Source organism: Achroia grisella, unplaced genomic scaffold (genome assembly GCF_030625045.1).
Source record: "Achroia grisella isolate CSIRO2021 unplaced genomic scaffold, CSIRO_AGI_Agris_v1 utg515, whole genome shotgun sequence".
Taxonomy (NCBI): Eukaryota; Metazoa; Arthropoda; class Insecta; order Lepidoptera; family Pyralidae; genus Achroia; species Achroia grisella.
In genome coordinates this window covers 3,662,935-3,681,427 of record NW_026712908.1, presented here as the reverse complement: position 1 = coordinate 3,681,427, position 18,493 = coordinate 3,662,935, and the positions used below count along the sequence as shown (strand labels likewise).

The 18,493-nt window shown below is 31.3% G+C and overlaps 2 protein-coding genes across 2 annotated transcripts; one reads left to right on the top strand and one right to left on the bottom strand.

The window, feature by feature from the left end:
- Positions 1-288: 288 nt before the first annotated feature.
- LOC131846979 (charged multivesicular body protein 1b) lies at positions 289-5,822 on the top strand. The gene is made up of 4 exons (XM_059196406.1): positions 289-474; positions 3,769-4,013; positions 4,619-4,839; positions 5,548-5,822. Exons 1-4 carry the CDS (start codon positions 441-443, stop codon positions 5,669-5,671), a joined length of 624 nt encoding a protein of 207 aa, XP_059052389.1. The 5' UTR covers positions 289-440; the 3' UTR covers positions 5,672-5,822.
- A 2,177-nt stretch (positions 5,823-7,999) lies between these two features.
- Positions 8,000-18,288, bottom strand: LOC131847056 (spermine synthase). The gene is made up of 7 exons (XM_059196502.1): positions 17,860-18,288; positions 16,109-16,217; positions 14,157-14,279; positions 13,519-13,605; positions 10,940-11,097; positions 9,473-9,664; positions 8,000-8,594 (listed from the first exon to the last, which is right to left on the bottom strand). Exons 1-7 carry the CDS (start codon positions 18,139-18,141, stop codon positions 8,427-8,429), a joined length of 1,119 nt encoding a protein of 372 aa, XP_059052485.1. The 5' UTR covers positions 18,142-18,288; the 3' UTR covers positions 8,000-8,426.
- Positions 18,289-18,493: the final 205 nt, after the last annotated feature.

Here is an 18,493-nt window from a genome sequence, read left to right as displayed (position 1 = left end):
AGAGTGGAACACAATTTAGTTTATGACGAACTTTTGTGGTATATTTTACATAAAAAAATCTTTGATAGTGTAAATAATTTCACATTTCAAAAATAAATTATATGGTTGTGAACTTGTAATTTATCTAAGAATGTAGAAGATAAAGTGTGATAGGATAAAAAATCTAATCTAAGGGCTTCTTACTATGTACTAAGTTCATTGGACTTGGACCATACTCAAAATAGACAGATTATCATTCACTTTTATGACTGACAGTTTATTAAAATCAGTAATCCACTCAAAGTATTTTTTGTAAATAGTTGTTATTATTTCATTCTGTGAGTCATCTCAAACTTGAATAAGATAAATTAAATTGCATATTCTACTGTAATCTCTATTCCATCTCATATTTTGTATTAAGAACGTTATTATTAGTGTATTAAAAATATTCAACTATCAAAATGGGCAACGAAATGTCTTCATCTGCAATGGAAAGTATCCTTTATTAGTTTTAAGTTTATGATCAAACAAATTGATCAATAAAGAAGTAAAGTGAGTCAGAAGATCATATTACTTAAATTTGAAAATAATTTCCTTAGCGCGCACGTATTAGAATAATTTCTAGAATATAAGTTGTAGAAATTATAAAAGACAGTAAAAATAGGTGTAATTTCGTTTTTAATCAAGGTTTTTACAGATCGAAAACTGTGTAAAATGTAACATATTATTATTCAAATAAGTTTAGCAGTTTTCTCAAGAGTCAATTTGAAGAATCTACTGTCAGCAATTGTCTAACACTATTTGGTAGAATGATTTTTCTATTTCAACCATTGTTAAGTATAAATATTCAGTTCCTTGAAACTTTGTCCTACATTTATTCATTTATTTATTCATTTATTCATTTATTTATTGCTATTACATGTTGTAACAAAATTGGTCTTAATTTACTAAAAGTATAGAATCAAACATGAACCCTGAAAGGGCACAGCAATCACATTAATAAATCTTATATAAACTACATAATTAAATTTTTACATTATATATATGTATCGTTGATTAGTATAAAAAAAAAAATAAAAAATCATCACTACATTAAAACAAACAGGCACAAACACAACTAACTTTTTTCCTTGAAAAATTCCTGTAGCGCATAATAACTCTTTGCGATTAAATATTTTTTTAGAGCTATTTTAAACTTTTTAGAATCATCCTCACCTTTTAAGTTAATTGGTATTTTATTGTAAATTTTTATTGACGTTGCGTAAGGGCCAGAATGGAATAACTGTAGCTTCGAGAATGGTCTTGCTAATCTACATTGCGGTCGCAATGCCTGAGGGCGGGTATATTGTGGAAATAGGTGCATATTACATTTAACAAAATGACACGCTTCTAATATGTACATTGACGGTAAAGTTAAAATTTTATATTTAATAAAGTATGGTTTGCAAGTTTCCCTGTTATCTATGTTAGCAATTATTCTGAGACATCGTTTTTGCAATTTAAAAAGATCAATCACGTTTGTACTATTACCCCACATCAATATGCCGTACTGGAGCAAAGAGTGGGCATATGCATAATAGGCGCACATGGCTGTCTTGGTATCAGAAGATATCTTTAGTTGGTGTAGTGCATAAGTAAATCTAGACAGCTTGGTAGCCACACTCTGCACATGCGCTTTCCAATTAATATTCGAATCTACATTTACACCTAATAGTGAATATTTCTCTACGCAATCTATTTTAATATTATTGAAAGAGTAGTTAATTTGCAGCGGGTTCTTTTGGAATGGACGGAAAACCATTAATTTAGTTTTATTAAAATTTACTTTTAAGTTGTGTGAGTGTAACCAGCTCAATATTTTTAACATACTACCATCCAGTGTACTTTGTAGGTTTAGGTTATTTTTACAGGAAACAACAACAGAAACGTCATCTGCAAACAATGTGCAGGGGCTGTCTATCACTTCAGGCAAATCATTTATGAATATTAAAAACAATATACATCCGAGGACGCTTCCTTGAGGTATTGAATTTATTAATTTTGAATGTTGAGATCTTACTGTTTTTATTTTTCCAGTTTGATTATTTACATGGTCTATTTGTACATATTGGGATCGATTTGTGAGATAAGAGGTAAACCATTTATAAGCGGGACCTCTTACTCCTATGTTGTATAATTTTTTCAATAACGTTTTGTATTGGACGCAGTCATAAGCCTTACTCATATCGAGCAAAATGCCTACGGCATATTCTTTGTTGTTTATGATATTAATTATTTCGTTAATATACTTGAAGACTGCTAATGAAGTTGACCGATTTTTCCTAAAACCATACTGATGCTCGCTGAAGATATTGTATTTTTCGCAAAATGAATATAGACGGTCACACATTGCAGTTTCAAATATTTTTGAAAACGTTGGTAACAAAGAAATGGGACGATAATTATTTATATCTAATTTTTCGCCTTTTTTATAAATTGGTTTGATTAGGGAGATTTTCAGAGGGTCTGGGACTATACCTTCTGTAAATGACTGGTTAATAAGTAAGGTTAAAATAGGCGTCAATTCTTCAGCACATTTTTTAATTAAGACAGGTGGAAACTCATCGTAGCCATAGCTACGCTTATTTTTTAGTTTTTTTATAATAGTTTGAATTTCTTTTAAGTCCACCGGTTTGAGATACATAGAGTTTTCGATGGTGCTACTCATACATTTATTTAATTGTAATGGCTGACTTTGGTTTACATTATCATTTCCAATAGAAGCAAAAAGCTGATTAAATGAGTTTGCTATTTTTGTGGGATTGTCTGTGATATTATTTTCAATTTTTAATTTTATATTTTTTTTAATATTTCGAATACTTTTATTTGTATTTTCCTTAACTATAGACCACATTGTTTTAATTTTATTTTCAGATTTATTTATTCTTTGAATATTTTGAAACTTTTTTGATAATTTAACTGATTTTTTCAAAATTTTTTCATATTGTTTGTAATTTTGATTTAAAATAGGACTATCAATTTTACAAATAAATTTTTTTAGCAAACGTTTATTTTTACATGATGTTTTTATTCCTTTCGTTAACCAAGATTTATTTTTCTTATTTTTAGTTGCTATTGTAATTTTGGGTATACATTTATTTAATATTTCCTGTAATGTTTCTATAAATATACTATAATTTTGATGTATATTTTTATTTATATCGATTATTTTGTTCCATTTATATATACATGTGCATAAGTATATATCTAATATAATGGTTTATTATGTTTGTATGTTATACCTACTCTTTGTATAACTAAAGGTAAATGATGAAGTATTATTCTAAATGAAATGTGACAAGATTTTTATGGAACTATAAGTATTAGACAATTGATAGAAACCCTAAAAATGTTTTTAACACATATAATATACATAGAAAATATCTTGATCAATTTAGTAGTATAGTAAATAGTGTCTTTTGTGTGCCCCTACATATTTTATATACATAAGACCTCTGTTCTAGGTTATCTGTTAGAGATTGCTTTTAGTGATAAGACCACCCTTTGTAAGTACTTTACTATTTACTGTATTTTATTATTGTTTCATCTGTGTACACAATAAAGAGTTTTATTATTATTATCAATAGAAACAATCATAGTCAATACATATTTTATTGATTATATATTTAAGTAAGGCAGTGAGCAAGACTGCTAGACCACCAAGGTTGTCATGGTATCACTTTTAATATGAATAATGGTAAGTTGTACATTTTATATTTAATTTAAATCCTTAACTCACTCAATCATCAGAACATCTGTTTAATTTGAAATTTGCTGTGAAAGAGTTGGAAAGAAATTCAAAGAAATGTGAAAAGGAAGAAAAACTAGAAAAAGAGAAGGCAAAGAAAGCAATACAGAAGGGTAACATGGAGGGTGCACGAATACATGCAGAAAATGCTATCCGACAGAAGAATCAAGCATTGAACTATCTGAGGATGTCAGCAAGGGTAGATGCGGTCTCTAGCAGAGTTCAAACAGCACTCACAACTAGAAAGGTAAAGTTCTATAAATAAGATATCAGATTAAATATTAATATATATGACTTAATAAAAAAAATTACCAATTTTTGGCATGATTTGTATGGAGAATTTATTTTCATATATTTGAAATGTAATAATAATAACAGACAACCGATAAATGGTTATACTTAATAAAAAATAAATGTGAAAAATTAAAACATGAAAATCTATTGTCAAAACTGACTACTCTTTCAATATATCTCTTGCCTTAGATTTATCTATTATTACATATAAACACATTATTTTTTTGGCTGATTTTAAAATATTTTTTAAAAACAATCTTAAAATGCATATCTAACTCTGACTGACATGCACTTAGACTTGTTTGCATAGCTTGAGTTTCTTTTTTATTTTAGTTATGTAAATTGTATGATGTAACCGCCTAACTGTTTATACTGGTGGAGCACCAGTGGAGCCCATTGTGGCAAATTTACTTGAAATTTATCATAATGGTTTCCAGGGGGAAGCATGTGGAGGTCAACCTGACATGGTACATTACTAGAAATAGGGGTCATCCATCCACATTACTAACAGTAACAATAATGGTAACACTAACAATCTCCTTCACCCTTAAATTACAGGTTACAAACTCAATGGCAGGTGTAGTAAAAGCTATGGATGCAGCAATGAAATCAATGAACTTGGAGAAGATTTCGAATCTTATGGATAAATTTGAGAGCCAATTTGAAGATTTGGATGTCCAGTCGTCGTACATGGAGAATGCTATGTCACAAACAACCACGACCACTGTACCACAGGGTGATGTGGACCAATTACTACAGCAAGTAGCGGACGAGGCTGGGTATGTATTTGATTTAATTAAAATTCATTTTATAGTAGTACCAGCAGCAGATAACAAAATACAGGGGTAGATATACCCAAGGGCTTTTCAAAGTTATCAAAAGATATGCTAAAATATTAAAAAGCCTATCATAAGATTGGTAACCGAGATCAATCAACTCATGCATATGCGCGTCTGTCGAACGGAACGGGAAATTCCCCGTCGCATGTTGTTTGTTGAGTAATATAGTTAGATTTTAGAAGTATTTTTAACCCAGTGCACCATAAAATCAAGATATGTCCCTGTGGAAATATGCTACTTTGTGTAAAAGTGAGGTACATTATATAGTATGTATGCATATGCTGTTGTGTAATTGGAATGTCATGAATTAATTCGTGAAGCGTCTGTAGTCTTTGGTAACTGTTTACCATCAGATGGGCTGAATGCTAGTCTGCTAATTTTCTTTATACTATAATGGTATAAAAAAATTGTTCAGCTGCTAGCCTCATCCGACTGTAAATGGTGACAGATGCTTATATAATGAATCATCATATACATAGTTTAAGGAGTTGTTATTTAAGAGTCATCAAATAAAAAGAAACTTAACAAAAAAAATAAAAATATTATAAAGTTTTAAGCCTACATTGATAAAAGTCCTGCTAAGTTCGTGACTACAAGGCGCTATGACTTGTCCAGTTTTATTTGTTTACGTGTGTTATCTATTTATAGTCTGGAGTTGAATATGGAACTCCCGTCAGGCGTCCCAAGCACCTCGATCGGCGCATCCACCGTCGTGTCGCAAGAACAGGACGAGTTGACGCAAAGACTTGCAAGATTACGACAAGCAGAGTAATATAGGATGTCTATTTTGTACAGTACCCAATACTGGGTTATATAGTAAACCAAAACAGGTGTTCACTATTTGTATATAAACATTATTTTATAGTTTAATTTGAATATGCTTGACTATAGATGTGAAGCTGGTTATAAACGATTTTAACCGAGAGGTTAAAAATTCATTTTTCGTTATTAACGGTTAAATAACCGCATTTAATGCTTAGTACTTTCAGTAGGTAGACCCCAAAAGGAATTAAACACATACAAAAAAAAATGAGAAAGCTCAACTAGAAACTACAAAAACAAGTCCTTCTCAATTCTACGTATTACACGCCTGGACTACGCCTATAAAAGCATTATAAAATCTGAGGTGTTTCAACATCCAGACTAGATTTATTCCTTTACAAAAATTACACAATAATAAGACTAAAAAGTAAACTCAGAGTACTAAGATCTTTACTCTTTGTTTGTCACTGTTGATAATTGGATAATTAACCATTAATAACTGCATATTATTGGTAACTAACCATAGAACATAGGAGATTGAAACATAATGAAAAAGAGTATTTTTTAATACAAACCTTTCTCTATTTTTTTAAACTTTATTTTCAATTCAAATGCAGTTATTGGAGATTACAATGTTAATAATTAAGTATAAGATTACTCATGTAAATCTTATATTTGATAGGTGCCTATTTAATGTATCCACATTCTTAAATGTTTACTTTTAAAAACTTGTCAAATAAAATTTGAATAAATACAAATGTTGAGTCTGGTTTACTGTATAACCCAGTACAAAATTGTATCTATATTTGTATTAAAATTATTAACTAAGTTTATGTTTTTAAATAATATATAGATTTTCTAGCAGCCTATACTGAAATCTAACTGGAAATTATAAATAATTTTATAGAAAGACTTCAAACGGTTCTAGAGTATGATATTTCTGCGATGACTGGAAAGAATGAGAGAAATCCACATGTAATACCTTTCTTGGATACGATACTTTGTTATTTGTGTACATTTACTATTACAGGCAATTGGCCTTATTATGAATTTATGTTCAGATATTACTTTGTTATATTGTGTATATTGTATTAAAACAAATGCTACATCTTATACAACAATACATCTTATTAATATTATAAATGCGAAAGTTTGTGAGTATGGATGGATGTTTGTTACTCTTTCACGCAGAAACTACTGAACGGATTTTGTTGAAACTTTGCAGTGATATATCTTATATATCGGAATAACACATAGGCTATAAATATCACACGCGTGAAACCGCGGGCACAGCTACTTATTCAATAAAGTTACTATAAACACGGATTTAACGCATTAATGTTTATCTTCTCCTGTGTATGTTAGTCTTAGATCTGGTGTCTGAAGTTACATTCTACTTAATTCAGGATTTATGTTTATTAAAAAAAATATAGAATAATGTTACTATAGACACGGATTTCGTTTAAGCGTTATATTTTTTAGTAAGTTCACTTCTATGTTCGCATCAGTACTTGCAAGAGTTTATGGTATATCTAATCACAGAATTTTAAATTATAATGAAATTTTCATTCTTTCATAATTTAAAAGTTACAGCCAAGCAAAATATTTATATAAATATTTATTTTGTTTGGCTGTAACTTTTAAATCTGCTAATGAACCAAACGACAGAACATCAATGACAATTAGATACCAAGTAGATATTCTAAAAGAATGAATGGAATGAAGCGCTTGCCTGTCATATAATCTTTTAAGCCATCAATGTATAGTTGGCTTCAAAAATATATATAGACATAATGGTCAATATTTTGGCGGCAAAATTTCAAATATGTCGTTGCATTCAAGGTTATAAAATAAAATGGTTCTGAATAAAAGTAGAAAAAAGTAATTGCTTGCTCTGTGGTTCTAGACAATACATTTTAACCTAAGTAACCATTTACAGAAAAGATGTTCTTTCTGTTCAATATTTGAATTTGGAATATTTGTTGCGAAAATAGTGACCCGTCTAAGCGCTTAATTTAAGTATGTAAAACTGACTGTACTACTATTGTTATATAAATCTTAAAGTCCAGAATACTGTTCAAGTTATCATAATTTGTGTATATTACATTATATACTTTAATATAAAATATTATTTTAGTTAGTAATTTGTTTTACTTTATACCAACCGTTACACCGAGGTACTAGAATAGACACATTATTAGATTGCCGCTTTTTCAAAGATGTAACAAGGCTATGGGTCAATCAAATGGTGTTACGGCACGAGCCTTTAGGGCCTAATATTGAAATGTGTGGTGTCTTATAAAAAACACATGTTTGTCAAAAAATTTTTAATTATAAAACAATTAAAGAAACAAGCACAAACTAATAGAAAATGTAACAGTAAACTTTCAACTATATCAAATACTGAGAAAATGAATCTAAACTTACTATTAATCTTACAATCATCACTTATCAAAAACATCTTAATATTTAAAAATGCCTTTATAAAGACAATATCGTTATCATTAGACATTTTAGCTCCCTTCAAAATGTCTTTCAGGCTAATTAGCACCCGCGTCTTATCTAAAACTATAGAATATAGAAAATGTAAGTGTGCTGAGAAACCTTAGAAATACTATATAGAAAGCAGTGTTGCCATCTCTTAAAATAATAGACTTACTTAGTGAACAAATCAAACTACTTTCTAGATATATGGCATTGTTATGACTTAGAAAAATTGTTAATCTTTTGAAGGAACAATTCCGGTCTTTGGTGTTGGTGTGTTGTTAAGCGTCTCCGTTGTCGGCGGTTTTGAACGTTATCTGGTAGAACACCCAGTCCTCGAAGAACGATGGCACGAACGCTTTACTCTTTGTGAACCGGACAGCTGGCTTCAGTTTCGCCAACTCCTGTTCATACAACTCTAGAGATTCCGGACATGTTGCACCGTTGCCCTTAAAATTTTAAATGTAATATTTATTTATTTTTACATTTAATAACATATCTTTATCCTATATTCGTATGATCATTACATATAATAAAATCGTGACGAGACGAAAATTGATTGTTCCTGCGTTAAGGATTCATGAAAATAACTTTTTAATTTGTCTTGGAATTAGGATGACATTAAAGATGTTTTTAAATGTGTTTCCACATATAGGAAAACAGAATAAAGTAATTATGGATAAAAACCACCCAAAGAAGATATAATTAAATTACAATTCAAAATACATCGTCTACTAGTGCCATTTAATTTATTAATAAAAATAATAGATGGAGTTATATAAATACAAATATTCACGCCCCCGTAGGGGATTGTCAGTAATGTGGATTAATAATCCTATAACTAGCAATGTACCATGTCAGGTTGACCCCCATGTGGTTGCCCTGAAATCCTAAGTCTAGGTGAATTTTGCACCGACTGACCTGACCTCATTTTCATTTGATCATCCTCCGGTGCTTCACCAGCGCATACCGTTGGTGCTTGCAGGCGGCTATACTATTCCATTATAATGAATTTAAAAATAAATACACGAGTTGTAGAATTCTCAGAATTATACTTCAATTTATACTTCAAGATTATTCACGATTGCTATCTTAGATGGGGTAGTCAGAGTCATTCTTAACTGCCGACATAATGGTAATTAATAGATCCTCATTTTGCATGATACATGTGAATTCAATGTAGCAGTGTGGCAATTTGTTAATGAATACCAAAGTTTGTATTGTGTGTATCAAACTTGTGACCATCGGAAAGTATGGCAGTCTGCTAAACATGGTGTAGTACTCAATTATATACTTTACATCATGTGGTACTCAATTATATACTTACATGGGTCATGAACTTTCCATTCGGCTTGAGAATCTTGAAAGCGGCTTGAAGTATGGTAATCATGAACTCCCAGAGTTCACCGCAAGCGGACTCCGATATAGGTATGTCCGTTAGATCACCGAATATATAGTCAACCTTTTTATTATCTTTTATGAACTTGTTAACAGTCAACATACAGTCTTCAACGATTATCTGTAATTGTGAATACAAAGTAACTTTTCAATATATAATAAATAAACTTAAAAGGTAGAAGGGAGTGAAGTTGGAGTCTATTTTATATAACAATTACCTTACCTATTTCATGGTTGTTATGTAGGAATTTGAATACTTAAGATTTATTACTCTATGGATCTCAATATATAAGATTTATAAAAAAATATCAAGAATGCTATGTTTGTTTCTAGTAATGCCTACAGTGAAAATCACCGCTGCAGGGACACGCTGAGTGGAGTCCCTTTCAGTTTGTAGAAAAATATTAGTTTTTCCACTATGCATTATGCTATGCTATTATTATATTAGTTACTAGCTCTCTCGACAAACATTGATTTTTAAGTACTACGTAAGCAGATTTATTACAGTTATTTATTCCCCCATCCCCTTTGTAAGCAAAAGTAAGCAAAGCTCTTACCCTCATAATTTGTAAGTATAATTTCAGCTAAGCTTGCAAATGAAAGCTATACTTGTGAGTTTTATTATCTGTCAATCTTTAGGAGAAATACCAAACATATGCGAAAGCATATGTTTGGTATTTCTCCTAAAGATTGATGTTATAGAAATATAACTCAGCATTTGAATGCACGCCTTGACACCATGTGATACCAGCATTAGTATGTTAATGGATCCGTAAGCAATGCACTGACAAACATGCTACAACTAAACATTATTTAATTTACAACTAAACATACAGCATTAGGGTTGCCAACCACAAGAGATTTTTGGTCTTTAGTTATTGTCCTCGTTGAAATTGGAGATTTTTATCTACGGCAATTTATGAATACTTTTTTCATTTAAGAAGAATTCAAATTATGCAATTTTTAATGTACTGTTATAATTGTAATGAATGGATAGTCTAGTAAGATAAGACATGTCAATCTGTAAAAGGCACTAGTCGTTGCACACTGTAGCTTGATATTTGTGAGCACGTCATGGTTAATAAGTTATAATACGAAAGAAATATATATTTATCAAACATAATTTCACATATCTTTTGGCCAAACCAACCAATGCATAAATAATATTAGTATTACAGTGTAACAACCCTGCTATACACTTTTTAATGGCGATTAAAACATAATATCGCGTTAGTTCTTTAACATTACGAGTAAACAACTTTATTGGTAATTGTTGGCAACTCCAACGGGACCAAGTTGCAAAGATCATATATAAAATTTTTGAGCAACGTTTTACGAGTAAAAATATTTAGGTTGGCAACCCCAAACAGCACATTCAAATGACAAACCACATTACTTCGTAGTTGGGACCTTTTCTTCGCTCCAGTACGTCTCCACATATCGACTTGAGGTGTTTGTTACACGCATTCATCACAATCTCGTCAATTTCCAGCATCCAAACGAATTTCGGCCCTTCCTTCAACAACTCATACAAGAGAGCACCATCACCGCCACCTTTAAAGAAAACCGTTATCCCAATGTTATTGTGTTATGCCCAGTGAGGGCGTTAGACCACGCGTGGACGTCGGCGAAATTAGAGTTAGCGAGACTACCTTTATTTCCAGTTAAGAAAACGTTAAATTACATAAGTCGAATTATAGTTAAACTAATGTATGAGTGTAACACGAGTTTTATTGCTAACAAAAATTACACAAATAGAAATTGAAATAGACAATCTTTTCGGTTTTTGGCCTCACTGAACTTTTTCAGGATTATGTCATAGAATAGAATAGAATAGAATAGAATAGAAAATCATTTATTCAAATAAACTTACATTGAAGCACTTTTGAATAGTCATTACATTTTTTTTAATCTACCGCTCGTTCGGAAAGCTGTCTCATCACAAGAAGAACGAGCAAGAAACTTGAGTGTTGCTCTTTTAAATAATTTTATTATTACTTTACATTTTTAAGTTTAAGTGTGTGAATACAAACCACCAATTAGCACTAATTCAATTAAATACTCAAAAAGAAATAATATTGAATACATAACCAACTGGTTAAACAATTAATAAGAGGAAATCAGTCATAGTGATTAGAGCAGACCAGTCCCTACAAGCAGCACCCGTTCACGAGTATGACGGATGAGCCATAGCTAACACTAGCCGCTATTTCAGCTTCAATTGATAGAACTGATAACGCAGATAGCCTCTTTTGACTCATCGTGCTTATCAAGTAGATATTAATCAATTTTAACTTTGAGAAGCTTCTTTCAGCGGAAGCTGTACTGACGGGAACTGTGAGTGTGATTTTAATTGTTATATAAACATTTGGATATATTTAAATCCCGTAAAGTACTAATTATTCTGTTTACTCGCGTAACTGTATGTAAATAAATAAAAACGAATAACAAAATTTTAAATAATTAAAAATTTTGCGAGGCGCTCTCAAGCTGAAGGCCATCACCGTTCGCCGACGTCTCCGAGGCCTAACGTTAATGTAATGATTAATTAATTTAATGCATAAATGAGAAGTGGCAACATTTGTTTACAATAATAATAATATAGGACAATATACACAGCGCCATCTAGTCCCAAACTAAACGGAACTAAAAGGATCCATAGTAGCTTGTACTATGGATCCTAAGCAATTGTTACAAATACTTATTCTTTTCTGTTAACATTACAGACAATTATATTCATCAATACAAATATTTGTATCGTGTGAGAATCGAATCTACCACCATCGGAAGTAACGTTAAACCGTTAACCACTGAGTCCGTATTCGTATACGTTCAATGGTCCTTACATGTATTATATATTATTTACTTTAGTTAGTCTATAAGGTATTTATACTATGGGCCATTAATAGCCTGAAAAAACTAAATAACAACAATTTAATAATTACTATCATATTATGATACGATCTCACTCACACTAGGACGCAGTCTCAAACCTCATACAAAAAAGTGAGAATTTGCAATTTATTGATTCAAAATCAATAAATTGTGCTATGAATTTCTAGTGATAAAAAAAAATACTTGAGTTCTATAGGCCTGTCTAGATCGCCAAATAGTTTTAACAAATGTTAAAACGCCAAATTCTTGTCACATTAGTATGGTCACATTAGTACTTCTATTTATGCATTAATTAATGACGTGAATATTGCCCATTAATATGTTTATATGGAGACAGAGGAAAATGCACACAAAAATAGCATCTATTACTAGTTCTTTTTGAAGTTTCGTGTTTAATACAATTAATACTGGGTCTTAACACGAATCATTGCATGGTCAATAAGGGTAGGTTGCACTAGCCGTGGTCACAAGCTGACGGCTATAATGTAGGCGAAACGGAGAGAATTGTTAGTAATGTGGAGTGATGCTAACAATGCTAACAGTGTCACCCCATTGCTAACAATGTCAGGTTGATCTCCACGCGGTACCCCCTGACTTCATGCTCATGCTATCGTCTTCCACTGGTGCCCTGCCAGTGTAAACCGTTAGCGCAGGCAGGTGAACCATACCATTATCAACCATTAAAAAAATCTAGATGAAACGTCAAGAGAGGTTAACAATATATATATATATATATATATATATTAGTCATAGGTAGTATTCAAAAGATAATTCTGGTATTTTCTACAATAAAATTAAAACGGGAGTACGAAATTTGTGTATTTAAACATGGAAGGTAGTCTCTATGGAACTACTATAACTATTAAAACCATTTTCATCATTTAAAGGAAACATTATTCTAAATATAGGACATGTATTATTTATTATTTTCTGTGTAAATCTTTCATAAACTCTGTCTCCCATCTGAGAAAATAGTAACATGCAGTTATTGTAGAAGCATGCAAAATAAAGGTGAATACTGATTTCCCAACAAATTTATATATTTATTAATTATAGCTGATGATAGTAAAAATAATTTACCTAAAATGACGATTTCTTTTCCTTCATACGACTCTTTACCTCTTTGCATTAATGTTTCAGTGTAAATTAGGTCGGCCTCAGAGATATCTGAAACAATAGGTAATAAAAGTTGTAAGTTTATCAGTCTTATCAGACTGTAATACAGCCTGTGTCAGGTAATGATTTGTTTTGTTATTAAACTGGGTAAATATAGATTGAATGAGAGACATACACAATTGAGACAAGAAAGACAATTAAACTATACATGTATGTATATTGGCAGAATTTGAAACGGAAACGAATTTTTTTTATAATTGACTAGCTGAACCGGAAAACGTTGTTTTGATAGAAGGGTGAAAATTTTGCGATTTTTATCGACCATAAGAAAAATATATGTTAATACTTTTAGGATGGGCCACCCCTATGACTTAGGAGTATAAAAATATACAACAAGCGATTCTTAATTCTCTCTCTCTAATTAAAAAATTAAGGGGTATACATATAAAGTTTCATCAAAATCGGTTGAGTAGTTTTGAATTCCATCGCGTACAAACAACGTGAGCTGTAATTTTTATATATACATATAAAAATGAGCTACGTCACACGTACTGTACACCCGTGCTAAGTCGAGATGAGTCGATATTTTAGAAAAAACTTACTTTGCAAGTCATCTAGCACCAGCATATTGCCCAGAGATTTGGAATGCACTATCTGCACTCTCTGGAAGGGCGATTGTTCGTCGATCAACACGTCATCTATGTCGTATTCCAACAGCCTTTCATCTGTAACCGTTGATGAAATAATATTAAAGTATTAGTAAGCTCGTCAATCGTCCGGTGAAGCTGTAAAGGCCAGCTCCGGCCAACAGCAGAGGAGTAGTCCGAAAGAAAAAAGAATTAGCAAGGAGTATCAAATTATTAATAGTTAACTACTAATAGTTTGATACTTACACAATATTAATAACAAAAAAATATAGGGGTTAAAAGGTTATACACAATTGACCTCGGTGGACTACCGGTAAACCACACCGCTTTACTTCAGATTGTCGGGGATTCGATGGTCTTGTACCACCATAACACAAGCTCTGCTTATATTGGGCCTAGATGGCGTTGTGTAAATTATCCTGAGATATTATTATTTGCAATCATTCGTTAGCATAATCTTATAAGAAAATTATAGATTAATGCTTGAATATGAAAATAAAGAATAGAAATATTTAATCTAACTAGATTTTGTACAAGTCATCCGCGTGAGTACAACTGTTTCGCCCATTTCAGCCACCAAAAAACAGCTTGTTTTCTAAGATGTGTTTGATTAAAAAATATAATTACAGGGTACCATGCCTGCCATGGCATCTTAGTCTTCCAGAATGCCAAAACATGATGGATATCACGTGATAACGTGATGTAAACGGTCGATGGTTGCCACTTACCATAAGGTGGATCCCCAGTTTATTAATAGTTCCATTTAGAATATAAAATGCAATTGAGCTGGTTTGTATTTTTCTTGCAGTTTTTTTTTGTTTTAAATAAATTGTAATAACACTTTAATAGTTAAAAAAGGTTTGTAGGGAGTTTATTACTAATATATACAGAGATGTTGTAGGTAGCATTATTCAGTAAATTTTTCAAACATCAACATCAATAAGGACCTTATAATAGAAACTTGGTCTAATTTAGATATTAATGCATTTTTATACATACCTGTCATAAAGCAGTCACTAATAGGTATATATATATATGTACCTACATATGTGATCTTTAATGTACATCAAACAATACCAAATATAGTTATTTGCCTTGAAAATTATATTAATTAAGTTTCCAAACTTTAAATATCTTGATGTTTGAAAAACCTTTCATACTAAGCAGAACAAATGTTAGACCGTCAAGAAGGCCGTTCGAGTTTAAACTCGTATAAATTACTAAAAGTAAGCGATAAGTCAGAAATTTATATAGAAAAGTTTCGAAGCTGCACAGTAGACAGAGTCCTTGGGGTAGTTTTAGCATCTGCGTGAGCCGCCGTATATTAGCTACCAAGCAACTTGCGATGTGACATATGTTTCAGTCGAAGAGTCAGATAAGACTGTGAAATTACAGGGTACAAAGGCCTAAAGGCCTATACCTCCGGAATGGCAACGAGAGAAGTATCACGAGCATCACATGATGACGTGATATTCGTGGTGCTCTTCATATATGTGGGTGCGGGTTACCATTTACCGTCAGCTTGTTTGCAATTGTGAATGATTTCTGAAAGTGGAAACCGCGTACCTACGTCGAAGGACAACGCCGTGCGTGGCTCTCCTTAGATGCGAAGAAAAAGTTTGACCACTCCTTTCCTTTTTATTAAGTTTAATTATAAAAAGTTATCATTTACTACCAATTGTATCACGCCCTTTTATTTATCTCGGCGTGAGATTACCCACAGATTCGGAACCATAACATGGACTCACATTATGAATCATGCTAATCGATTGGCGCATTTACAGAGAGGGCGGGGCTTAATAACCAATGCGCCAATCGAACGTCATCGTCGGCATGGACTCTCTGACTCTTACCGGAAGTATACTGGGACTCTTACTATAGAAATAAGCAAAAGGTTTAAAACTTACCTGATGTAGGATAGTACCTGCCGAACAGGCATCTCTTTACCGGAGCATACGCCTGCGACTTTATGACGGTGATGTATTTTTTCAGCTGATTTTCCAACACTCTCGCTGACTGACAAAATAATAAATAAAAGGGAAAGAAAATAAATCATAATTAATACAACTAGCATGCAACTTGTGTTTTGTTTATGATAATAACGAATAATTAAAAGGTTGAGCGTTGTCATTCTTTAATTGAATATTAAAGACATAAGTATCAAAAACAGATAATAATGAAAAAAATTAAAAAATAAAAGTGCATTTTCAAATATATTATAATAAATGTTTTTCAAAATTTTGTATGTTGAATATTTTCGTTATTTCAAATATTTTTGTGTTAATTTGTCAATACATTCACCAAATTTTTGAATCGTTACGATGACCTTAACAAATTAATAACAAATAAAAATTATAAAATTGCTAGTGGGCATGTGCATATTTTAATTAAATACAATGGGAAGCTTTATATTTTAATAAAAGTGTGAATATAGCACAATCAATGTAGAGATGACCATAGTAATGTAACAATATGCTGTGCTTATTAAGAAATTCTTCATAAAATAAAAGTTGAATCAATACTATAGAAAATACAAAAGACCCAAAAAGGCTTGTTCAAATTTTCTTTAAAAATAGGTAAAGCCAAAGCTCTGACAAAGCTAAATTAATTTCTTAGTTTAACTAAATTAATGAAATTACTAGATTTGTGTTACAATAAAATAAAATATCCTAAAATACCAGAAATATATTAGCCAAATTATGGTAAGGCAACAATTCTTTATATTAAATAACAGCAAATATACAGGTATTCATATTTATATAGTTGCAGTGCATTACATAATTTTACTAGTAAAATACTCAGTTTAAAACTTCAACTGTTTAATTATTTACTGGTAATGATTTATATGTAGTGCAAATGCAAATGTTATTCACCACAAGTCTTACTATCTAGACAGGTGAATAACACAAGCTACCCTCACAATGAATGCACCTGAATTATATTAAATTCATAATAGTGTAAAATTAGTTAAATTCCATATCATATAGTTTCTAATCGTTGCACTACCACAACACTGGCTTAAATGCAGCAGAATTAAAGTATATAAATCAGAAGTTACGGCTTTACATGTTCAAACCTGAACTAGTTAGGTACACATCAAATTTATAGCCTCTTTTGATAGTTGGTAATAACTTTATTCGTTCGCATCCCAACAATATTGTTATGTCATTTTTCAGTAGTTTAGTACACTAGAAAATAATAGTTTTACGCTCAACCTTCACTTAATTGAAATTTATGAAAATTATTAGGAATACACATCGAACATAAAATTATAAATATGTATCTTCTGTACATCTTTGTAAATGTGATACATGTTAGACAAATTAAGGGAGATTGCAACTTGTATATTTTATACTATGTAGTGATTGAATAAAGAATCTTTTGATAATCTGAATGGTCTGTCCACACCCCTTAGCAGAATAAATTGAACGCAAATATTAGTACTACAAAATACAATGTGTAACTGCATATTCTTAATTTATATATGATAAGCTTTGCATTTGCAATTCGAGGGCGCGAGGCTCTAATATCTCTAGTGTTCTAATATACTTTCTTTATTATTAAGGACCAACTTATTATGTGTATTATTAAAGTTTTTAATAAAATATATAATTATCAATGTTATATAAAATATTTATGGGTTTTAGTCAATGCATACCTTGAAGTTTATTATTGGTTCTTCGTGATCTTCCTTATAATATTCAATATTTACAGTGACAAGGCCACGATCAAATAATCTTACAGAAACTGACGTCCCCCTCTTTCCTGTTAACAGTTTCAAGGACCCGCCTTCTATATTAATTTCAGCGGCTAAAATAAGATTCGGGATGTAATCTTTGAGGACAGTTTCCAATTGAGCGAAAACTGTTTTCTGGCCGTTTTCGTCACCTAAGCGCGCGGGTTCTAATGAAAAATCTAAAAGCAATGTCTGAACCGACATAATAAGTTTGTACGAAGAATTAAGATAAAAAAGTTATTGGGACGGGACAAGACCGTAACGGAGAGCACGATCGGTTGAAATAAAAGTCTTTCAGAATCAAATAAATGGTAAATAAAATGAAATGAATGAAATGAAGTGAATTTTCGTTGCTTGATATTGAATAACTATGAATCTGTTTTTCCGTGCTGTCATTGTCATATTACATGTCCCAGCTGTCACTGTTTGTGTGATCTATCCAAATCAGTTAATTTAATAAAAAAAATTTGGCTTGGTTTGTTGGCTTGTTTTTTTATTAAATTAACAAATTTTTGATTGGGAAGTGACGTTCAAATTCTTATTAGTTTTCATTAAT